This window comes from Pan paniscus, chromosome 13, assembly GCF_029289425.2.
Source record: "Pan paniscus chromosome 13, NHGRI_mPanPan1-v2.0_pri, whole genome shotgun sequence".
Classification (NCBI taxonomy): Eukaryota; Metazoa; Chordata; class Mammalia; order Primates; family Hominidae; genus Pan; species Pan paniscus.
This window is the reverse complement of record NC_073262.2, coordinates 132,636,041-132,661,067: the sequence shown is the minus strand read 5'-3', so window position 1 is coordinate 132,661,067 and position 25,027 is coordinate 132,636,041. Positions and strand designations below refer to the sequence as shown.

The 25,027-nt window shown below is 42.2% G+C and overlaps 1 protein-coding gene across 2 annotated transcripts in view; it reads right to left on the bottom strand.

Annotated features, from left to right (window-relative positions):
• FBXO36 (F-box protein 36) overlaps window positions 1–25,027 on the bottom strand; it is a 133,703-nt gene that overhangs the window by 22,444 nt on the left and 86,232 nt on the right. Inside the window, exon 4 of one of the 2 annotated variants that reach the window (XM_055109190.2) lies at window positions 9,116–9,233. In XM_055109190.2, the coding sequence (XP_054965165.1) occupies window positions 9,116–9,233 (118 nt within the window). Of the gene's footprint in view, window positions 1–9,115; window positions 9,234–22,882; window positions 23,444–25,027 lie in introns of those variants that run through there. The other variant, XM_003821846.5, reaches the window with a different exon arrangement.

The window sequence follows — 25,027 nt, the reverse complement described above, 5'->3', positions numbered from 1 at the left end:
TAGCTGGGTGTGGTGGTGGGCACCTGTAATCCCAGCTACTCAGGAGGCTGAGGCAGAAGAGTCATTTGAACCCAGGAGTTGGGTTGTGCCATTGCACTCCAGCCTGGGCGACAAAGCAAGACTCTGTCTCAAGAAAAAAAGAAAAAACAAAGCAAGATAAAGCAATATGTTTAATATGCCCCCAATTATATGTTTTCATTACAAAAAAAAAAGTCATTCATATATATAATAGGCTTAGACATGAATTGACAATTGCTGGGAAGAAACATAAGGAAACATAAGAAAACATTAATAGTTGTTGGCTCCAGGGAAGAAAATCTGGGGACTAAGGTAGGTCTGATTTTTTTTTCCTTATGTACATAATGCTTTTTCAATTTAAAACTTGTATCCAAAATTATTTTGAATGCAGATTCTTGGGCCTACTTAAAACCTAGAGAATTGAGAATGGGACCAGTAAATCTTCCTTTTAGATAAGCTTCTCAGTAGATTCTTATGCATATTAAAATCGCACACCCGGTCTCAACATATTTAAGGGCAAAATATTCCAGTGAATTTCAAATACTTGTCCTGAACCTCTCTCGTTATTTCCTTTTATACAACATTCTGGTCAATTACTATCTATGAAGACTTCACAGTATATAATCTTTTACTCGGTCCTTTTCCAATCAACAAATATGGACTGGGCTTCTATAGGAGCAAGGCAGGCTAATGCAAAACCCCTGCCCTCAAGCAGCCTGCATGCGTAAGTAACCTACTACTCCAGTGCAGGAAGAGTGATAACAAAGCCAAGGGAAATGACTCCTGACGTGTTTAAATGAAGCTAGAGCCTGCCATGGTGGCTCACGCCTGTAATCCCGGCACTTTGGGAGGCCAAGGTGGCTGGATCACCTGAAGTCAGGAGTTCGAGACCAGCTTGGTCAACATGGTGAAACCCCATCTCTACTAAAAATACAACCATTAGCCAGGTGTGGTGGCATGTGCCTGTAATCCCAGCTACCTGGGAGGCTGAGGCAGGAGGATCGCTGGAACCCAGCAGGCAGAGGCTGCAGTGAGTCGAGATCATGCCACTGCACTCCAGCCTGGGCGACAGAGCGAGACTCCATATCAAAAACAAACCAAAAAAAGGTGTAATTAATAATATGAAAGAAGTAGGGCTGGGTGTGGTGACTCACGCCTGTAATGTCAGCACTTTGGGAGGCTGAGGCTTGAGCCCAGGAGTTTGAGACCAGCCTAGGTAACATAGTGAGACCCTGTCTCTACAAAAAAGTTTAAAAAGTTAGCTGGGTGTTGTGGTGTGCACCTGCAGTCCCAGCTACTTTGGAGGCTGAGGTGGGAGAACTACCTGAGCCCAGGAGTTCAAAGTTGCAGTTCAGGAGCCGGGATCACATCACTGCACTCCTGCCTGAGTGACAGAGTGAGACTCTGTCTCAAAAAAAATAAGAAGTAGAAAAGTTCAATGAAACAATTAAAGAACTATCACTAGGAATGACCACTTGTCAAATGAAAGATACAGACTACAAGTGCTAGTGTTACAGTTCTGAAACTTGGGTTTCAGACACAAACAGCTTTAAATAGTGATTCCTCTAGACCTCTAATAAACAAATACACCCCACCATTGGTGTAAATTTCAGAAAGAAAAAACCAGGAAACAGGAATGTTTGCTATTAACCCAGCTAAAACCTGATAAAAATATTTTAAGAGCTGTATAGTCGAAAGTACACTTAATTAAAACCAATATTTAGGCTATATATGTATACATACATTTATTTGAGTCCTCTGTTCTCTCTGTAACAGCTTCTCAGTCAACTGAATTTCTTGCGAAACTCCTGCTAACTATATGTGCTCCCTCTGTTTCTCCTCTCATTGACATGATTTTTGCCAAGGATAATGTAAAACCTTACTGGCCATTTGGAAAACAAGATCTTCTGAAAGTGGCTACTCTAGGACTTGTTCTTCCATTTACTACTGTCTCTTCTTCCTCTTGCCACTTTTGACACCAAGAAAACTTCTAGCAGCCCAAGGACCCTTCAGGAACACAGAAAGGACATCACAGACTCCTCCTTTTTGGGTAGGGTACCTCTGTTTTTCCTCACAGAGCCCCAAGAATTGTGGGTGGACAGGCTCCTCTCAGTCTGAAGTGCTACTCTTTTTTTGTTGTTTTTTTTGAGACAGTCTCACTCTGTCACCCAGGCTGGAGTGCAGTGGCATGATCTTGGCTCAGTGCAACCTCTGCCTCCTGGGTTCAATCAATTCTCCTGCCTCAGCCTCCTGGGTAACTGGGACTACAGGCACATGCCACCACGCCAGGCTAATTTTTATATTTTTAGTAGACATGGGGTTTCACCATGTTGGCCAGGATGGTCTCAAACTCCTGACCTCAAGTGACCCTCCTGCCTCGGCCTCCCAAAATGCTGGGATTACAGGCATGAGCCACTATGCCCAACCTAGCTCTACTTTCTTTTATATTGAATTCCTTGATCTTTTCAACTTTCAGATGCATACATGTTTATGTGTTTTAGTTATATGTTGTGTCTACATATACACATATGTCTATACTTGTGTTTGGATATTGTCTACATGGTACCAAATTGCCGTAACAATAAATGAGTAATCAAAAATTAAATAAATAAGCCCAAATATTTTTCAAGTTCTTGTGACTTGAGTAAATCTTTTGGTAAATATGAGTAGTTTAATATAGTTGGTTTAATAAAAACAAATGTCTTTTGACTTATCAGCAAAATATGCATGTATTTAATGTTAAGGTGATTGCTTTTATGATACTTAGATAACATATGATAATATTAATAGCAAAATGGTTAATACAAAATTTAAGTTGAGATGATGGCTAGATTTGTCTAATGGCTCATGAAATTTTTCCAAACATAGTTGTTAAGAATGAATAAGGCTGGGCACGGTGGCTCATGCCTGTAATCCCAGCACTTTGGGAGGCCGAGGTGGGCAGATCATGAGGTCAGGAGTTCGAGACCAGCCTGGCCAATATGGCGAAACCCCATCTCTACTAAAATTACAAAAATTAGCCAGGCATGGTGGTGTGCACCTGTAGTCCCAGCTACTCGGGAGGCTGAGGCAGGAGAATAGCTTGAACCCAGGAGGCAGAGGTTGCAGTGAGCCGAGATCGCACCACTGACTCCAGCCTGGGTGACAGAGTGTGACTCTGTCTCAAAAAAAAAAAAAAAAAGAATAATTAAAATAAATGTAAATAGGAAAAAAGTTTATAAATTGACTTATAATAATTATGTTTTATAATATATTTACTTTAAGAGGTTTCTAGGCTGGGCCCAGTGGCTCACGCTGTAATCCCAGCACTTTGGGATGCCAAGGCAGGCAGATCACTTAAGGTCAGGAGTTCGAGACCAGCCTGGCCAACATGGCAAAACCCCGTCTCTAGTAAAAATACAAAAATTGGCTGGGTGTAGTGGTACATGCCTATAATCCCAGCTTACTTGGGAGGCTGAGGCAGGAGAGTTGCTTGAACTGGGGAAGCAGAGGTTGCGGTGAGCTGAGATCATACCACTGCCCTCCAGCCTGGGTGACAGAGTGAGACTCCTTCTCAAAAAAGGTGAGCTGAGATCATACCACTGCCCTCCAGCCTGGGTGACAGAGTGAGACTCCTTCTCAAAAAATAAAACAAAATAAAAGATTTCTATATCCTTAGAGTTTTGCTAAGGCAAATTACATGATAAATATTCATTAAATATGTAGGTCATTTCCGAATAAGATATAATGCTATGACATTCAGTACTAAATATTAGTTTAATCTTACATACTTTTGGCTTCATATTTCAGAGAAACGAAATATATCTGGATGTTAGTAAATATGTCCTATTCCACATTGAAAAATGGTTCCATGGCTAGGCGTGGTGGCTCATGCCTATAATCCCAGCACTTTGAAAGGCTGAGGCAGGCCTGAGGTAAGGAGTTCGAGACCAGCCTAACCAACATGGAGAAACTCCGTTTCTTCTAAAAATACAAAATTAGCCAGGCATGGTGGCGCATGCCTGTAATCCCAGCTACTCGGGAGGCTGAGGCAGGAGAATCTCTTGAACCTGGGAGGACGTTGCGGTGAATCGAGATCATGCCATTGCACTCCAGCCTGGGCAACAAGAGCAAAACTCCATCTCAAAAAAAAAAAAAAGAAGAAGAAAAAGAAAAATAGTTCCATTAGAAAGCCCATGTTTCCCACAGGCTTTAAAAAAGAAAAGAAAAGAAAAGAAAAAAAGCTTATGTTTTTAAAAACTGTAAAATGTGTATTCATAAATTGTTGGGATGTGATTGACAGTTACTATTCCTTCCTCTATACTCTGAAAAACCAATGAGGAACCAAAGATATTTGGCTTTTGCTGGCTATATCTACCAATATTCACCATATTAGAAATTGAAACTGAGGGCCGGGCTCAGTGGATGACACCTGTAATTCCTGCCCTCTGGGAGGCTGAAGCAGGAGGATCACTTGAGCCCAGGAATTTGAGACCAGGCAGGGCAACAGAGTGAGACCATGTCTCTACAAAAAAGTACAAAAATTAGCCAGGCATGGTGGGGCACACCTATAGTCCTAGTTACTCGGGAGGCTGAGGTAGGAGGATCACTTTAGCTGAGAGATTGAGGCTGCAGTGAGCTGTGATCATACCACTGCACTCCAGCCTGGGTGACACAGTGAGACTCTGTCTCAAAAAAACAGAAAAATCAAAACTGAGAAATTAAAAAACATTTACATATTTCTTCATTTTAAAATAATAATATTGAAACTACTATGTTAATATAAGTAACATTTTTATGAAAAGTAACTGCTTTTTTAAAAAAATGAGTAAGAACAGTAGTATTGTTTGGCCAGGCGCGGTGGCTCATGCCTGTAATCCAGCACTTTGGGAGGCTGAAGCAGGCAGATCATGAGGTCAAGAGATCAAGGCCATTCTGGCCAACATGGTGAAACCCCGTTTCTACTAAAAATACAAAAAATTAGCCAGGCGTGGTGGCGGGCGCCTGTAATCCCAGCTACTCGGGAGGCTGAGGCAGGTGAATCACTTGAACCTGGGAGGCAGAAGTTGCAGTGAGCCGAGATCACGCCACTGCACTCCAGCCTGGTGACAGAGCAAGACTCCGTCTCAAAAAAAAAAATAGTAGTATTGTTTTACATTTTTGCAAATTTCATTAATGTTTGGCTTAATAGAAAATAGGTTGATTCTCATATTTGCTAAATGTATTTTTGATACCACATCAGACTCAAGAAGTGGTATTTCTTAAAGGTTCATTGTAGTGTAGAATCTGAAACCATATGAATAAACTTCCCATACAATATTACATTAAAATCCATTGATCTAGTTTACACTTTGAATCTTTTGCCCATTTCTGATTTTGTAAAATGATGTTTTGATCACTTGGAAAATATTGCTCCACTGAGTTTTGTAGATCTTCTAAAATTTTTTCATATTTTATACAATATTTTGAAAATCACAATTATTATTTGTGTAAAAAATCAGTTATTCCATTTATATGGAATGTCTGGAGTACGCAAATCCACAGAAATAGAAATTATATTAGTGACTGCCAGAGCTGGGGACAGATGGGAATAGACAGTGACAGCTCATAAGTACGGGGTCTCTTTTTGAGGTGCTGAAAATGTTCTGGAACTAGATGACAGTGACGATTGCACAACTCTGAATATAATACAAAAAACACTGACATATATACTCTTTTTTTTTTTTTTTAGACGGAGTCTCGCTCTGTTGCCCAGGCTGTAGTGCAGTGGCCCGATCTTGGCTCACTGCAAGCTCTGCCTCCCGGGTTCACGCCATTCTCCTGCCTTAGCCTCCCAAGTAGCTGGGACTACAGGCGCCGGCCACCACGCCTGGCTAATTTTTTGTATTTTTAGTAGAGATGGGGTTTCACCGTGTTACCCAGGATGGTCTCGATCTACTGACCTCGTGATCCACCCGCCTCGGCCTCCCAAAGTGCTGGGATTACAGGCGTGAGCCACTGCGCCTGGCCATATATACTCTTAAAGGGTAAATTTTATGATATGTGAATTACATCTCAATTTTTAGAATCACATGTGTTAATACTACTAGGCAGTCTGATGAGATGGGTGGTAATAAAACTTTCAAAGTATTTTAAAGTACTTAAAAATACTTTAAGCATTGGAAAGTGGACAAGCTCATGGAAGTTGGTGTAAATTATCCAAAATATTATTTTTCTTTTGAAAGTTTGAATATTATCATTGGCAAGGAAATCTGCACTTGTTTTCCTTGAAGGGATAGCCTCATTTCCAATAATGTGTCTGCCAAGTATAAACATGGTGTTTCATGAAAAAAGGGGTAGTTGAGCTCGCGATTCATCACACAACTGCTTTTCCTCATGACAACCGTGACACTCTGATGTGCAGCAGATGCGGTCTTGCTTCCTCCCACCTTTGTCACACAGTATTAAAGATAGTGCGGTGGCTCACGCCTGTAATCCCAGCACCCTGGGAAGCCGAGGCAGGCCGATCACTTGAGGCCAGAAGTTTGAGACCAGCCTGGACAACATGGTGAAACTCCGTCTACACTAAAAACACAAAAATTAGCAGGGCGTAGTGGCAGGTGCCTATGATCCCAGCTACTTGGGAGGCTGAGGCATGAGAATCACTTGAACCCGGGAGGCGGAGGTTGCAGTGAGCTGAGATGGTGCCACAGCACTTCAGCCTGGGTGATGGAGGGAGAAAAAGTAACCACTTCTTAAAAAAATGAGTGGCCGGGCACGGTGGCTCACGCCTGTAATCCCAGCACTTTGGGAGGCCGAGGCCGGTGGATCACGAGGTCAGGAGATCGAGACCATCCTGGCTAACACGGTGAAACCCCCTCTCCACTAAAAATACAAAAAATTAGCCGGGTGTGGTGGCAGGCGCCTGTAGTCCCAGCTACTCGGGAGGCTGAGGCAGGAGAATGGCATGAACCCAAGAGGCGGAGCTTGCAGTGAGCCGAGATCAGGCCACTGCACTCCAGCCTGGGCGACAGAGTGAGACTCTGTCTCAAAAAAAAAAAAAAAAAAAGAGTAAGAATAGTGGTATTGTTTGGCCTGTTTCAAAAAAAGAAAATAAAGGACTTTGATTAGTCAGTGTTGATACCGGATGAACACAAGCAAAACATCAAGCGCAACCTAATCTACTGACTTGGCCATTTATAAGACATCAGTACAATACGCAGAGAAGAGATTAACTCATCCTTCATGTTTGCTGCTAGAGCTTTAATATGACAAGTTACTGTGTCATTAGAAAGTGGCACTGTTTGGCAAAACCGTGTCTCTATCAAAAATACAAAAATTTGGTGGGCGTGGTGGCGGGCATCTGTAATCCCAGCTACTTGGGAGGCTGAGGCAGGAGAATTGCTTGAACCCAGGAGGCAAAGGCTGCAGTGAGCCGAGATCGCGCCACTGCACTCCAACCTGGAGGATAGGGGGAGACTCCACCTCAAAAAAAAAAAAAAAGTGGCACTGTTGTGATTTTCTTTTGCTGAGTTTCCATCCAGCAAGCACTTGGCAATGCCAGCTGAATGGGCTTGTCCGCCTTTCTCAGGGCAGTACGGTAACTTACCCACTTCAATGGCTTTTTCATTTTGGTTTAAAAAGCTGTAATGATACATTTTGGGCTTTTAAGAAACATCATATCTACATTTAAAATATTCAACTCCTTTTTTCTTTAAACTCTGAATGATTCCTCTCAAAGTGATGCCGTAACTTGAGGGGTACCAAAAAAGGTAAATTTTTAACACTATAAAGCCAAGGAAAAATACCTTCTGAGTCATATTTATACTTCTTTTTACTAGTTTTTCCCTTATGTGAGTTTGAAAACTCCTTAATATGTCAGTTTCATCTTTTTTTAGCATCTTTAGTCTTAGTGCAGCTGTGGGCTAAGAAAGCAAGATTTCCCATATCCCCCTTTAAAGCAAATGATCCATCCTTAAATAGAATAAAAATATAAATGTTTAAGTTTTCAATAAAATATTAAATTCTAGAATTCACATTTTAGGGTTTAAAAGCTATTTTTAAAAGTACTTTTGGCTGGGCAAGGTGGTTCACTGCCTGTAATCCCAGCACTTTGGGAGGCCAAGGCGGGTGGGTCACCTGAGGTCAGGAGTTTGAGACCAGCCTGACCAATATGGTGAAACCCCATCTCTACTAAAAATACAAAAAGTAGCTGGGTGTGGTGGCACGCACCTATAGTCCCAGCTACTTGGGAGGCTGAGACAGGAGAATTGCTTGAACCTGGGAAGCGGAGGTTGCAGTGAGTTGAGATCACACCACTGCACTCCAGCCTGGGTGACAGAGTGGGACTCCCTCTAAAAAACAAAATAAAACAGAAGTATTTTTAAATATTATTGTAAAGTAAGACAACAAAGTATATCTACCTCTTGTATTTCCACACAGGTAAACCTCAGGATACCAATTTACTGGATGAGAATAAGGTTGCATAAAAGATAGCAGGTATAGGCTGGGCGCGGTGGTTCACGCCTGTAATCCCAGCACTTTGGGAGGCTGAGGCGGGCAGATCACGAGGTCAGAAGTTCAAGACCAGCTTGGCCAACATGGTGAAACCCCGTCTCTACTAAAAATACAAAAATTAGCTGGGCGTGGTGGCGCGTGCCTGTAATTCCAGCTACTTGGGAGCCTGAGGCAGGAGAATCATTGGAAACCAGCCTGGGCAACACAGCGAGACTCAGTCTCAAAAAAAAAAAGATAGCAGGTATAACAAAGATAACTAGCAAGAGCACAGTAGAAGTACTGAAAACAAACTAGGTTAGCCTCTGAAAATTCAACATATTCATACCCTAAACCTATTACCTTAGAAAAGTCTAGAAAACACAAAAATAGACAAGCATATGTTCCACTAGTCATCAGAGTAACATCACAGTTCACATAGCCTCTGGAAAATTCCACTGCTTACTTGTGAAAGAATGAATACAAAAGCGGCCAGGCCTGGTGGCTCTTCCCTATAATCCCAGCACTTTGGGAGGCTGAGGCGGGAGGATTGCTTGAGCCCAGGAGCTTGAGACCAGCCTGGGCAACATGGTGAAACCCCATCTCTACTAAAATACAAAAATTAGCCAGGCATGGTGGCACGTACCTGTGGTCCCAGCTACTTGGGAGGGTGAGGTGGGAGGATTGCTTGAGCCTGGGTGGTAGAAGTTGTAGTGCACCAAGATTGCGCCACTGCACTCCAGCCTGGGTGACAGAGTGAGATCCTGTCTCAAAAAAAAAAAAAAAAAAAAAAAAAAAAGAATGAGTGAATGAATGAAAAAGGTAAATAATGTCCTAGTATTATTATGAAAATAGTTCTGACCTCACAGATGACTGAAGGGGTTTTGAGGACTCCCAAGATCCCAGCAGCACACTTTGTGCTAGAGGAATCAGAAGGAGAGATGGCTGAAGTGTGAAGTGGCCCTGGAGGCTGGGCATGACTTGGTTAGGGGGCTGGCATGATGACGGGGCAAGGGGAGAACAACATGGGTGAAAACACAGACCCGGAAAGCACAGGAGGAGCTCAGGTTCAAAGAAGAGCCTGAAGTAACCAAGAATAGGGATGATGCCAGGCTGCACAGGTAGGGGAAGGTTGTTTATACAAAACAACCAAGATAAGCCAAGAGAAGTTCACGCTGATAAGCTTAATCTCTGCAAAGTGGGAGGTCGGATTGATCGTCAAGTCATGAGTCTCATAAATATTAATCAAAAGAACAGGATGGTGGCCGGGCATGGTGGCGCATACCTATAATCCTAGTACTTTGGGAGGCCGAGGTGGGAGGATCACCTGAGGTCAGGAGTTCGAGACCAGCCTGGCAAACATGGCGAAACCCTGTCTCTACTAAAAATACAAAAATTATCTGGGAGTGGTGGCACATGCCTGTAATCCCAGCTACTCAGGAGGCTGAGGGAGGAGAATTGATTGAACCCGGGAGGCGGAGGTTGCAGAGAGCTGAAATCGAACCACCACATTTCAGCCTGGGCCACAGAGTAAGACTGTCTCAAAAAAAAAGGCCGGGTATGGTGGCTCTCACGCCTGTAATCCCAGCACTTTGGGAGGCTGAGGCGGGTGGATCATGAGGTAAGGAGTTCAAGACCAGCCTGGCCAAGATGATGAAACCCCATCTTCACTAAAACTACAAAAATTAGCCAGGCGCAGTGGCGGACGCCTGTAGTCCCAGCTACTGGGGAGGCTGAGGCAGGAGAATTGCTTGAACCCGAGTGGCAGAGGTTTCAGTGAGCCAAGATCGCACCACTGTACTCCAGCCTGGGTGACAGAGTGAGACTCCATCTCAAAAAAAAAAAAAAAAAAAAAAAGAACAGGATGGTGCTGAGAATAAACTCTACTCAGAGGAGCATATCAGAATCTCCAAGGAAGAGGTGTCAAACTCGATCACCTTCCTACTCCTTTTAGCCCCTCCCCTACTACCCCCCACCAAGGAAGCCCCATGAGAACAGGACTAGGTCTGTCTGCTTCCATGGCATTCCCAAGCGTGGAGCGCAGTGCCTCCAGGCACAAGGCAGACACTGAAACACCACCTGGAGAAAGTCCTCTGGAAGTGTGCCCCATTTCCCAAGGGTGCGTGAAAGGAGGAAGAGTCACTGAGCTCTCTCCAGGGCAGCATTCCTTGGATGGCCTTGGATTCACCAGCAGCCCTTTAGGACCTACTCTGCTGGTCAGTAAAGGAACAGCTGCAGGACTTTCAGAGGTGGAAACAGGAGAAGAATCCATCAAAGGTGGAAGAAAAAGAGTAGAGAGGTAGGAAGTAAAGCTGGCTAGCGAAGAACCTTGGATGTTAGGAAAAATGGGGAACGTTTACTGACTGAACTTGCTTGTGGGCAGGGCCGTGTTCTAGTTATGCAAGTGTCTCCAGGGCTTAGCTCAGTGCCTGGCACAGAGTAACTAATACATAAACAGTATTTTTATTTATTTATTTATTTATTAGTTTTTATTTATTTTCAAGACGGCATCTCGCTCTGTCGCCCAGGCTGGAGTGCAATGGTGCAGTCTCAGCTCACTGCAACCTCCGCCTCCTGGGTTCAAGCAATTCTCCTGTCTCAGCCTCTAGCCATCATCTCAACTTAAATTTCCTATTAACCATTTTGCTATTAATATTATCATATGTTATCTAAGTATCATAAAACAATCACCTTAACATTAAATACATGCATATTTTGCTGATAAGTCAGAAGATATTTGTTTTTATTAAACCAACAATATTAAACTACTCATATTTACCAAAAGATTTACTCAAGTCAAGTGAACTTGAAAAATATTTGAGCTTATTTATTTGATTTTTGATTACTCGTTTATTGTTATGTTAACTTGGTACCATGTAGACAATATCCAAACACAAGTATAGACATATACATATATGTGGGCACAACGTATAACTAATACACATACACATGTATACATCTGAAAGCTGAAAAGATCAAGGAGTTCAATATAAAAGAGAGTAGAGCTAAGCCAGGTGCAGTGGCTGATGCCTGTAATCCCAGCACTTTGGGAGGCCGAGGCGGGCGGATCACTTGAAGTCAGGAGCAGCTGGGACTACAGGGGCATGCCACCAGGCCCGGCTAATTTTTGTATTTTTAGTAGAGACAGGGTTTCACCAGATTGGTCAGGCTGGTCTCGAATTCTTGACCTCAGATGATCCACTCACCTCAGCTTCCCAAAGTGCTGGGATTACAGGCATGAGCCACTGCACCCTGCCTAAAACAGTATTTTTAAATGAATTAACAACGGGAGCAGAGAAAGGGATACTAGATTAGAAACTCTCAGTAGTAGCTAAGAGAGTAGCTTTAGAAGATGACCAAGAGAGGCTAAGGAATTGCAGGAATAGTAGAGAACAAGGGGAAGCAGCGAGGGGAGAGTAATTGTTATAGCTGTTCGGTGGCTCAGAAGGAGAGAAATAACAGGGCACTGAGAAGGTCATTAGAATGAAGCTTCTTTCAAGGAGAGACCTATATTCTTTTTTTTGTAGAAACAAGGTCTCACTTTTCACTATATTTTTCAGGCTCATCTCAAACTCCTGGGCTTAACGGATCCACCCACCTCGGCCTCCCAAAGTGCTGGGATTACAGCCTGTCCGATTCCTATGTTCTTAAGAAAAGAAAAGGGTGCCAGGTGCGGTAGCTCATTCCTGTAATCCCAGTGTGGGAGGCCAAGGCAGGGGGATCAGTTGAAACCAGAGTTTGAGACCAGCCTGGGCAACATAGCAAGACCCTGTCTCTATTTACATAAGTATTCAAAAAAGAGAAGGAAAGAGAATCTGTGAAGAGGAGAGATGGAAGATATAGAGAACAAGGAGATGACAAAGACCAGAATCCCTAACAATGGATAGGTGAGCACTGTAAATAAGTCAACTCCTCCCTCTGAAGGTAGAAGAAAGACAAGGTGGGCCCAGGACAGGGAGGTTTCACGCAGGAGAGAAGAGAAGCTGTGACGTTCACACTGAAAAGATTAATCTCTGCGAAGTGGGAGATAAGGCTTGAAGATCCACTGTGAGAAGCCCAGGAAATAGATAATACAAGGCCTGTTAAGGCAATGCATGGAAGCCAAAGGAAGCCAGGCTAGGTCGGTCGGGGGCCAAGGCAGCACATCTGGTGTGCCCCAGTGATGCTCTGCCGTCTGACCATAGGGAAGAGGACATAAATCGCCCGTTGGGTGGACATCCTGCAGGTTACAGGGCAAGAGCATTTCACTAATCCTGGAATTCAGAGAGGGCAGGCAATCAAGTACAGTCAGGGAGGGGCTGCTGGATGAACAGGCGGTAAGGGATGCAGGTTAGGGCAGAGAGCAAACCGGTCACATGTACAGATTCATGGAAGCTTAGAAGAAGTGAGTTTTGGAAATGAGGCAACTCCTCAAGAAGGTAAGGAGGCTTCCCTCCAGAAGCAATGGCTCCACACCAGAAAGCTCAGATGTGAAGGCCGTGGAAGGATAAGCATTCCAGGTTGGCCAGGCTGGAGCGTGGTATGTGTGGATGGGGGGAGGTCTCCAGCGTCAAAATGTTCGGAGAACAGTGAGTTGGGGAGGGAATGCTGATGTTGAATTGCAAAGACTGGAGCGGGGAAGCAGTTGTCATCTATGAAAAGGGAATTGAGCCATGGTGGAGAGCGGAGACCACTGCAATGCAGGAAAGGTGCTACAGTTGGACTGTGAGGAAAGAGTTGGGTTGAGGGTCTCCAATTAGCACTGGAGAGCAAGGTGAGAGCCAATCCCACCTCCTCTTGAATTGCCAGGTGAAATAGAAGGAGGTAAGGGTTTCTTGACAGAGGCAGATTTCCAAGTGGTCAAGTAGAGGAAAGTGGTAGGAAGAGAGCACTGAGTTTGGGAAAGAACCAGTAAGCTGTATTTACTCACCCCCTTTACTCATCCTGGTAGCTTTCCATAAGAGTGTATGAGGGGCTCGAAGAATTTACCCCTTGCTCATTATTTAAATGCCTTAAGACACTTTAGGCTAGGTGCTGTAGCTCATGCCTGTAATCCCAACAATTTGGCAGGCTGAGGTGGGAGGATCACTTGAGCCCAGGAGTTTGAGACCAGCCTGGGCAACATGGCAAGACCTCATCTCTACACAAAATGCAAAAATTATTTGGGTGTAGTGATGTGTGCCTGTGGTCCCAGCTTCTCTGGAGGCTGAGGTGAGAGGATCTCTTGAGGTTGAGGCTGCAGTGAGCTGTGTTTGTGCCACAGCACTTCAGCCTGGGCGATAGAGTGAGACCTTGTCTCAAAAACAACAACAACAAAAAGATACTTTATTAAAAATAGGCAATAATTTCATTCATCAAAAGCTTGGCATATTCTCTGGGCAACCAGTCTTGAATGGTCTCATATTATGCTCAAGGCCCTCTCCTTATAATTTCAAATGTGACCTGCACAAATCCCATCACCTTTTCAAGTTCTATTGGTGAGATGTAGTTTTGGCTCTGAAAGGAGAGGTGCTGTGGCATTTGTGGTTAAGAACACAGACTTAGTAGGTAGAGATTTGAGTCTCAGTTTTATGAAACTTTGAAAAAATTAACTTGTCCTCTCAGAATAATTAGATTTTGCAGGCAGTGCAGTCTGTGTCACGACTACTACCTAATGCTGCCATTGTAGTATGGAAGTGACCACAGATAACACATAAATACTGTTCCAATAAAGCTTTATTTATAAATCAGGAGGCTGGTCAGATTAGGTCCACGCCATAATTTGTAGACCCCTGAGAGAAATGACAGAAATAATATCACTTACTTTTAAGGATTGCTGTTAAGAATTCAGTTGTTTACTATCTATTTCTTGGCACATAGTAGACAATAGATAGAAGCTGCTAATATTATTATTTCTGAGGTTATACCAGTGCAGTCTGTGGCCATGGATCAGTGGCTGTAAGACTTTTTGAATGGGCAGAACAGATTTCCCAACTGAAAATAACTTTCCTGAGTGGAAAACCGTTTTTGAGGGAATATAATGCAGGTAGTCCTCTGTAGTGCCCCACTCTGACAGTTACACGTTGCAAGGGCAGACGAATGCTGCCTCAGAGTGCAGATGATCTTATTTTAAAATGAAGTAGAAGTGAAGCTATTAATTTTATTTTGTAAAATGACAACGTATATTGTTAGGGTTTTAACTGCAGGTGCCATTTTTCTTCAATGTGGTGGCACTTTGTTCACTTGATGTTTTCGGTTTTTTAAAATATAAATTTTATTGTGTGTATCTGAGAGTATAGCATGATGTTATGGGATATATATAGACAGTAAAAACGTTACTATGGTGAAACTGATTAACAATATCATCTCACATAATTCCTTTTTATTAGTGACAAGTGCAGCTAAAATCTACTTATTTAACAAAAATCCCCAATACAATGCAATTTTATTAACATTAGTCCTCATGTTGTACATCAGATCTCTCAACTTTTTATCCTATATATTTCCTATTTTATATGCTTTGACCTGTATTTCCTCATTTCCTCTCTCCCTAGCCTTTGCCTGTGGTAACCACTGTTTCATTCTCTATCTCAGTATATATGAGTGCTTTTATATTTATATATATTCCAGGGCTAGGCATCGTGGCTCATGCCTATAATCCTAGCACTTTAAGAGGCTGAGGTGGGAGGATCACTTGAGCCCAGGAGTTTGAGACCAGCCTGGGCAATGTAGTGAGACCCTATCTCTACAAAAAACTAAAAAGTTAACTGAGCATGGTGGCGCCCTAGTCTCAACTACTCAGGACAGGAGGCTGAGGTGGGAGGATCGCTTGAGCTTGGCAGGCAAAGGTTGCAGTAAACCGAGATTGTGCCACTGCACTCCAGCCTGGGTGACAGAGCGAGACTTTGTCTCAAAAAAAAATTATATATATATATATACACACACACACACACACACATATATATACACACACATACATAAACACACACAGATATATGTGAATATATATTTATATATATAATTTAAAACGCTATATATTTCACATATAAGTAAGATCAGACCATGTTTTTCTCTTCATTTCTGGCTTATTTCACTTAGTATAATAACCTCCAGGTCCATCTGTATTGTTGCAAATGCTAGGATCTCTTTCTTTTCTAAGGCCAAATAATATTCCATTGTATACATCTACCACATTTACTTTATCCATTTGTCCATCAGTGGATATTTAGGTTGTTTCCACATTGCTTATTGTAAGTAATGTTGCAATGAACATGGGATTGCAGACATCATTACGAGGCGGTGATTCATCTCCTTTGGATATACACCCAGAAGACGGACTGCTGGTCACATGGTAGCTCTATTTTAAATTTCTTTAGGAACCTCCATACTGTTTTCCATGATAGCTGTACCAATCTACATTCTCACCAACAGTGTACTAGGGTTTCCTTTTCTCCGTACCCCTGCCAACATTTGTTATTTATCACTTGTTTTTTCTACAAGAGCCACCTTTATGGGTGTGAGGTGGTATCTCGACCTGGTTTTAATTTGCATTTCTCTGCTGATTAGTGATGTTGAGCACCTTTTTATATACCTGCTGGCCATTTTTAAAAAAAAATTTAAAGTTGAGACAGGGTCTTGCCATATTGCCGAGGCTGGTCTCAATCTCCTGGGCTTACATGATCCTCCTGCCTTGGTCTCCCGAAGTGCTGGGATTATAGGCATAAGCCACCATGCCTGGCCACTGTTGGGCATTTTTATGTCTTCTTTGGAGAAATGTCTGTTTAGATCTTTTGCCCATTTATTAATAGGGTTATTTGTTTTTTTGTTATTGAGTTGTAAGAGTTCTTTATACATTTTGGATATTAACTCCTTATCAGATATGTGGTTTGCAAATATTGTTTTCTAGTCTGTAAGTTGCCTTTTCATTTTGTTGATTGTTTCCTTTGCTCTGCAAAGGTTTTTTAGTTTGGTATCATCCCATTTATTTATTTTTGCTTTCGTAGCCTGGTTTTTTGGTATGATATCCAAAAATTCATTGCCAAGGCCTATGTCAAGGACTGAGCCCAGGAGGAGGAGTTTTCACCTAGAAGTTTTATGGTTTCAGGTCTTACATTTAGGTCTTTTATCCATTTTGAGTTGAGTTTTATGTATGGTGTAAGGTAAGGGTCAAATTTCATTCTTTTGCAGTGGCAATCTAGTTTTCCCAGCACCATTTATTGAAGACATTATCCTATCCCCATTTTGTCCTCTTGGTGCCCTTGTTGAGAATTAATTGATCCTATGTGTTTGGACTTATTTCTGGGCTTTCAATTTTGTTCCATTGGTCTATGTTTCCATTTTTCTGCCAGTACTATAGTGTTTTGATTACTATAGATTTATAATATAATTTTAAATCACGAAGTGTGAGGCCTCAAACATTTTCTCTCAGTATTGCTTTGGCTATTCTAAGTATTTTGTGGTTCTATATTAATTTCAGGATTTTTTTCTTTATTATTTTATTTAGAGACAAGACCTTGCTCTGTTGCCCAGGCTGGAGTGCAGTAGCATGATCATAGCTCACTGCAACCTTGAACTCTTAGGCTCAAGCAATCCTCCTGCCTCAGCTCCGTGGTAGGTGGGACCACAGGCATGCACCACCACACCCAGCTAATTTTTAACTTTTTTTTTTTTTAAGAGACAGGGTCTTGCTATACTACCCAGGCTTTTTTTTTTTTTTTTTTTTTCTATTTCTGTGAAGAATGTCCTTGGGAATTTTGATAGGCACTGTATTAAATCTGCATATTTCTTTAGGTAATGCAGACATTTGAACAATATTAAATTTTCCCATCCATGAATATAAGATATGTATTTATTTGTGTCTTCTTTGATTTCTTTCATCAGTTTTATAGTTTTCAGTGTATCAATCCTTCATGTCCTTGACTAAATTTATTCCCAGATATTTTAAGTTTATTTTCCTTTTCTTTTTTTTTTTTTTTTGACAGAGTCTTGCTCTGTCACCCAGGCTGGTGTGCAGTGGTACAATCTTGACTCACTGCAACCTCTGCCTCCTGGGTTCAAGCAATTCTCCTGCCTCAGCCTCCTGAGTAGCTGGGATTACAGGCGCCTGCCACCACACCCTGCTAATTTTTTGTATTTTTAGCAGAGATAGGGTTTCACCATGTTGGTCTTGAACTCCTGACCTCGGGTGATCCACCCACCTCGGCCTCCCAAAGTACTGGGATTACAGGCATGAGCCACCGCACCTGGCCAGATATTTTAGTTTGTGATGCTGTCGTAAATGTGACTGGTTTCTTGAATTCTTTTTCAGCTAGGTCACTATTTGTGTATAGATATGCTACTGATTTTTTTGTATGTTGATTTTGTATCCTGCAACTTTACTGACTTCATTTATTAGTTACAGTTTTTTGTCAAATCTTTGGGGTTTTCTACCTATAGAATCATGTCATCTGCAAATAGAGATAATTTTACTTCTTCCTTTTCAACTTGGATGTTTTTCTTTCTTTTTCTTGTCTGATTGCTCTTGCTAGCAAGCACTTGCAGTACTATGTTGAATAGAAGTGGTGAATGTGGGCATCCCTGCCTTGTACTGGATCTTAGTGGAAAAAGTTTTCAGTTTTTCCTTGTTGGTTATGTTGTTAGCTGTGAGGTCTTTGTAAACTGCCTTTACTATGTTGAGGAACTTTCCTTCTATACATAGTTAAGTTTTCATTAAGAAAGTATACTGAACTTTGTCAAATGTTGTCAATTAAGATAATTATGTATTTTCTCTTTCATTCTGTTAAGATAATGTATCACACTGATTGATTTGTGTATGTCAAACCTGCTTTGCATGCCAGAGATAAATCTCACTTTGTCTTGATGTACAATCTTTTTGTGTTGTTGAATTCAGTTTTCTAATATTTTATGAAGGATTTTCGCATCAATGTTCATCAGAGATGCTGGCCTGAAGTTTTCTTTTCTTGTCTTGTGTTTTTGTCTGGCTTTGGTATCAACATGATGCTGGTCTCATAAAATATGTTAGGAAGTATTCCCTCTAGCTCTATTATTCGGAAGTCTTTAAGAAGTATTGGTGACAATTCTTCTTTCTATGTTTGTAGAAATCAACCACGAAAGCCATCTGGTCCTGAGATTTTCTTCACTGGAAGGTTTTTAATTGCTTCTTCAATCTCTTCACTTGTTATTCTGTTCAAGCTTTCTATTTCTCATCAATTCAATCTTGGTGGGTTATACTTTTCTAGGAACTTATCCATTTCTTCTAGGTTATACAGTTTGTTGGCATATAATTATTCATAATAGTCCCTTATGATTCCTTTTATTTTTGAGGCATCTGTTGGAATGGCTCCACTTTCATCTCTGATTTTATTTGAGTCTTCTTTTTTCCTTAGTTTAGCTAGGGGTTTGCTGATTTTCTTTATTTTTTCGAAGAACTAACTCTTGGTTTTATTGAGTTTTTCTTATGGTTTTTCTGTTCTCTATTTGATTTTTTCTGTTCGAATCTTTATTTCCTTCCTTCTGCTAACTTTGGATTTAGTTTGTTCTTCTACTGGCTCCTTGAGATGTAAAGTTAGGCTATTTATTTAGGGTATTTCTTTTTCCTTTTTTTTTTTTTTTTTTGAAAGTCTTACTCTGTTGCCCAGCCTGGAGTGCAGGGGTGTGATCACAGCTCACTAGAGCTTCGACCTTCTGGGCTCAAGCGATCCTCTCACCTCAGCCTCCCAAGTAGCTGGGACCACAGGCCTGTGCCACCATGCTGGGCTAATCTTTTTATTTTTTGTAGAGACAGGGTCTCCTTATATTGCCCAGGCTGGTCTTGAACTCCTGGGCTCAAAGGATCCTCCCGTTTCAGCTTCCCAAAGTGCCATGATTAGAGGAATGAGCCACTGCACCTGGCCTGGGGTCTTTCTTCTTTTTTAATATAGGCATTTATTGCTATAAACTTCCCTCTTAGATTGCTTTTGATATTGTGTTTCCATTGTCATTTGTCTCAAGATATTTTTTATCACTTGATGTTTTTAACATGACATCAAAGACATCCATTTCAAGTTGAAACCAACTACTCACAATTGAAAAGCTTGGATACGCTCTCACTGTATATTAATACAAACTGAAGATAGAGGTCATTATACTAAAACTCAGAGCAAAAAACCGTGATGCACTTGTTTTATGTTTTTAGTAAGGTTGTTTTATATTATTCTTCGGTATTTCAGGAGCCAGTTTGGGGTAATAAATAAAGACTGATAACCATTATGTACACAAGCAGCTCACAAAACAATGATAAGTTGTACCTGGTGCATTGTCCTTACCCCTGCTTGCAGTCCCTCCCCACATGATCACCTCAGCCTTAGTTCTGGGGCCTACTCAGTAGAAGAAAACATTTTAGGCCGGGCACGGTGGCTCATGCCTGTAATCCCAGCACTTTGGGAGGCCAAGGTGGGTGGATGACGAGGTCAGGAGTTTGAGACCAGCCTGGCCAACATGGTGAAACTCTGTCTCTATTAAAAATACAAAAATTAGCCCGGTATGGTGGCACATGTCTGTAATCCCAGCTACTTGGGAGGCTGAGGCAGGAGAATTGCTTGAACCCAGGAGGCAGAGATTGCAGTGAGCCAAGATTGTACCATTGCACTCCAGTCTGGGCGACAACAGCAAGATTCTGTCTCAAAAAAAAAAAAAAAGAATGAAAAAATTTTGGATTCTATATTGCTGAGGCTTAATGCATACATATGCCAACCTGTTTGGGAAAAAAGTAGTAGTAGAACTTGACATTAAGTAAAATATGTTTATTATTTAGTTATAAATTAAAAATACGTATTTTCTATTGTTAATAGATTGTTCTTATACCACTAAATATATAAACCATTGGAAATTTTCAGTATTGTATAATTACAATGGTAAATGAGAACAGAGTAGAAACACATTTGATTGAAAAGATGAAAAAGGGCAAGATTATAAAATGCTGTAAGGCTGGGCACCGTGGCTCACACCTGTAATTCCAGCACTTTGGGAGGCTGAGGTGGGCAGGTCACCTGAGGTCAAGAGTTCGAGACCAGCCTGGCCAACATGGTGAAACCCTGTTTTTACTAAAAATACAAAAATTAGCAGGGCATTGTGGCAGGCTCCTATAATCCCAGCTACTCGGGAAACTGAGGCAGAAGAATCGCTTGAACCCAGGAGGTGGAGGGTTCCGTGAACTGAGATTGCACCATTGCACTCCAGCCTGGGTGAAAAGAGCAAAACTCTGCCTCAAAAAAAAAAAAAAAAAAAATTGTGTGGCATTTCACTCTGAAATGTTAAGACATAAAGCAGATTTATCCATCCACATGAAAGCAGAAATAGAAATGAAAGCTGTTAATAGAAGCAGAAAGTCAAGACCATCGCTGCCTATTACCATGTTATGGGATCGTCACATGGAACCTCACATGGAAAATGAGATGGGGGAGGGAGGGACAAAGTGTTTCAACCACTAAGGATGCTGGGGACACACAGGATATTCACTTGATGATATTGTTCCTATTTTGGCAAAAACAATTGTAATCAAGTAATAAGGCACTCAGATTATTAGGGCAAGTAAGTATTAAAATAATTTAATAATCTGTATTATATTAGCTATTATTTAACAATAGTCAACATATTAATGGCTCTTTTTTATTTACTTTAGCATTTATTTTTATAACATTTTTATATGTAATATTATTATATACTACATATAAGTATATATCGTAAGTATAATATATATGTGAGTAGGTATATACATAGTGTTTTCAAATTGCCATATTTATGTTCTTATTGATTGAAGTTGAATCAACTATTGCGCACGTCCATAAGCTTTCAGAATCTGTTTGTTGATAAAATACTACACATGAAGCTTTAATCATCTTGCACTGATGTTACCAATAAGTTACAGTTACATATTTATGAAGTTATGTTGACATACGTAATTGTGGTTGTGTCTGCATCCTCACGATAAAACCTATGTTCTGTCATTGAAAATTAGGCCATGAGTGAAGTCTGGGAGCTCAGGGAGAGCCAACGCAGCTAGAGCTCTGCAGAGCACGTGCCTTCTTGCTCTCAGCTGCCTGCTGGTTACCTGTACCTGCCCTAGCAGACTCTCCTGAGTGGAGGATGAGGCCTGGGTCTCTTGACAATTAAAGCTTTGCTCTGTTCTTGGACTAAATCCAGACATAACCACGTCAGGCTCCTCATCTGCTGGGAAGCAGATTGCACTGGATTTCACAGTCATGGAAAACTTTTGACTGTGTGTACCTCCAGCAATGAGAAGCAGAGAGGGCTAGGTTGACGGTCTCAAACTGGCACCGGGGAGCCCCGTGACTGGGTTTTAAGGGTGTGTGAATGAAGATTAAAATCTTGTTTGATATTAACGTGGGTTCAGTTTTTTTTTTTTAATGTCACTAAGCCATGCTGTAGAGCCCTTCTGGAAGGACTTAGGTGGGACAAAGAGCCAGAGTCCACAACTTCTGTATTGTTCACAGGGCCCTAGTGCATCCTGGGAAGTTTCTCTGGCACCGGAGGTGAGTTTTCCTAGGTAGGAAGGTGAAGGTTGCAGGAAAGAAGAAATTATAAGGCTATATTATAACGTGATGTGGAAGTAGAAAGCTACTTTGCTCTGTAACCTAAAAGGAGTCATTAGATTATTTGCTGCTATGAGTTCATTTTCTAGGGGTACTTAATAATCATGAAAGTGCAGGGAGAAAAACATTTTTAAGTAAGCCTTCTCAGTGAAGTGACCTTTCTCCCCTAGGACTGTATTCTTTTTACCCCTCTGCCATGTTAACAGCATGCAAACCATATTTACATTTTTACTTAGTTAACTCAGTCTGTTTTCTTAAATATCCTTGTTAAAAGTGGTAGCTGTTCACATTCCTTTGGGGAACGGCATTTCTCTAAGAAATGTTTATAGGTTTTAGCCAGACGTAGTGGCTCATGCCTGTAATCCCAGCACTTTGGAAGCCAGAGTGGGTAGATCACTTGAGGTCAGGAGTTCAAGACCAGCCTGGCCTACATGGCGAAACTCCACCTCTACTAAAAAGAAAATACAAAAAAGAAAAGAAAAGAAAAGAAAAGAAATGTTTATAGGTTTATTTAACAATGTGAAGTAGTCCTGGGAAGTTGTACTTTGAGCAAGGTCCGCAAGCAGGGTGCCTGCACTTCTCCAGTCATGCTCCAGCACCAGGTTGGAAGCTGTCTACATGTGGGGATGGACCCTGGCATCCTGGGCTCACAAGGATAGGGCCCTGAATATGGACTTAGCAGAACAAAGTTGGGAAGGCAGCTGCACCCACCCCGAGTGCCTCCCGTGGTACGTGCCCTTCACGGTTCCTGGTGGGGACACTCAGCCACCAGCTTCATGGCTGGACGCAGATGACACAATGCCAGGAAAAAATTCAAAAGCCCCATTACCCTTTCTAATGCCTGGATAAAACAGATGTCTAATAAAAACCTGCTAATAATCATTTATTGTTTGTTTATATACAATAGAAGCCTCTTTTCTAATGGGTGTGGGATAAGGATGATGATGGCCTATGGGGCTCCCTGTCTTACAGCCCTTGTCCTCAGGCCATGATTTGACCTCAGAATGACGGTGACTCTAGCAAGGCACTGGGGAGCCAGACTCTGCCGCATTTGCGTGCAAATCCTCTGTGGGTTTCAAATGGCTCCATGCATTTGTGTGCAAATCCTCTATGGGTTTCAAATGGCTCCATGCATCAACAAAACCTCTTCGTTCTTAAGAAAAGGAGACAGAAGAGATTTGGACACTGAAGAGAAACACAGCCATGCCTGAGCTCCCTGCTGGTAGGAAAATGTGTGCCTAAGGTTGCTTTTCTCTCAGGTTTCCATATTTTTGTTTCCTCTTGCGGAGCTGCCGCTGAAGCTGGAGCTTGTTGGTGAAGAACAGCTGTCTCCAGCCCGTGTCCTCCGCCAGGGCCCTCACGTCAGGAGTGATGGTGTCGCAGGTCGACTGGACTATCTGTTCCCACAGTTTATCAGACATGCACAGCTGTAGGTGGGAAAAGTCAGAGGTGGGTTACAGCACACGTGTTAACTTATTATCAAACTCTTGCTGCCTGTGGGACACTGGAGAAACACTACCTGTGCCAGACACAGGTCCTGCCTTGAGAAACCTCCTCTTTGAGGAACAGACACAAATATGTAAGTGCACATACATCTAAAGGACATACCCTTCTGCACACACTTAAACTTCCCAGTGACGGCAGTAGAAAGAACATCCTCCTACCAACACCAGGCAACACAACACTCCCTCGTGCAAGGGAAAATGTGTTATTCTCCACCTTCACCCCCACCCCACTGCGGCCAAGTCCCATCAGTCACTGTCAACATCTGGATGAAGTGTGTTGCCTCTAGTTAATTCCAGTTCATCTCTATTTATCTATGTATGTATTTATTTATTTTTATTTTTATTTTTGAGATGGAGTTTTGCTCTTGTTGCCCCGGCTGGAGTGCAATGGCGCAATCTCAGCTTACTGCAATCTCTGCCTCCCGGGTTCAAGTGATTCTCCTGCCTCAGCCTCCCAAGTAGCTGGGATTACAGGCATGCGCCACCACACTGAGCTAATTTTGTATTTTTAGTAGAGACAGGGTTTCTCCATGTTGGTCAGGCTGGTCTTGAGCTCCTGACCTCAGGTGATCTGCCCACCTCGGCCTCCCAAAGTGCTGGGATTACAGGCGTGAGCCACTGCGCCCAGCCTTTTCTATCTATTTTTTTTATCTATCTATTTATTTTTTTTAGACGGAGTCTCACTCTGTTGCCCAGGCTGGAGTGCAGGGGTGCGATCTCGGCTCACTGCAACCTCCGCCTACTGGGTTCAAGTGATTCTGCTGCTTCAGCCTTCCAAGTAGCTAGTACTACAGGTGCACACCACCATGCCTGGCTAATTTTTGTATTTTTTTTTATAGAGACAGGTTTTCACCATGTTGATCAGGCTGGTCTCGAACTCCTGACCTTGTAATCTGCCTGCCTCAGCCTCTCAGAGTGCTGGGATTACAGGCGCGAGCCACCGTGCCCAGCCGGAAGTTGTATTTATAACTTTCTCCCTCTACCATCACCCCATCTTCTGTCTGTCTTTAGCCAGCACTTCAACTCATCAAGATGCTACCCCTGGTGATGTGATCCAAACCTTCTCCAATTCCTGCAAGGTGTGAGCACTTCTTGGTCTTGAATGTAGAAGATGTTCTATTCTTCTATTAACTTTTGCCACTGCACACCATAAAAAAAGAATGAAACCATGTCCTTGCAGCAGTGTGGATGCTGCTGAAGGCTGTTATCCTAAGCAAAGTAACACAGAAATGGGAAACCAAATAGTGCACATTCTTACTTGTAAGTGGGAGCTAAATCTTGGGTTCACACAAACATAGGCATGATTGCTGTCCCCTCATAATGGAGCACCAGGGCAGCCTCCCTGGCCCATACCCAGCTTCCCCCTGCCCATCCTACCTCCTATCCCAAACAGCACCAGCCCTGGCCAGCCCTGTTGTGCTGTGCCCCCCTGTGTCCTGACTTCCTCCTGGGGAGGAAGAAATGTGTAAGTGTGATCTCTACCTCCTGACACCACTACGTTCACTT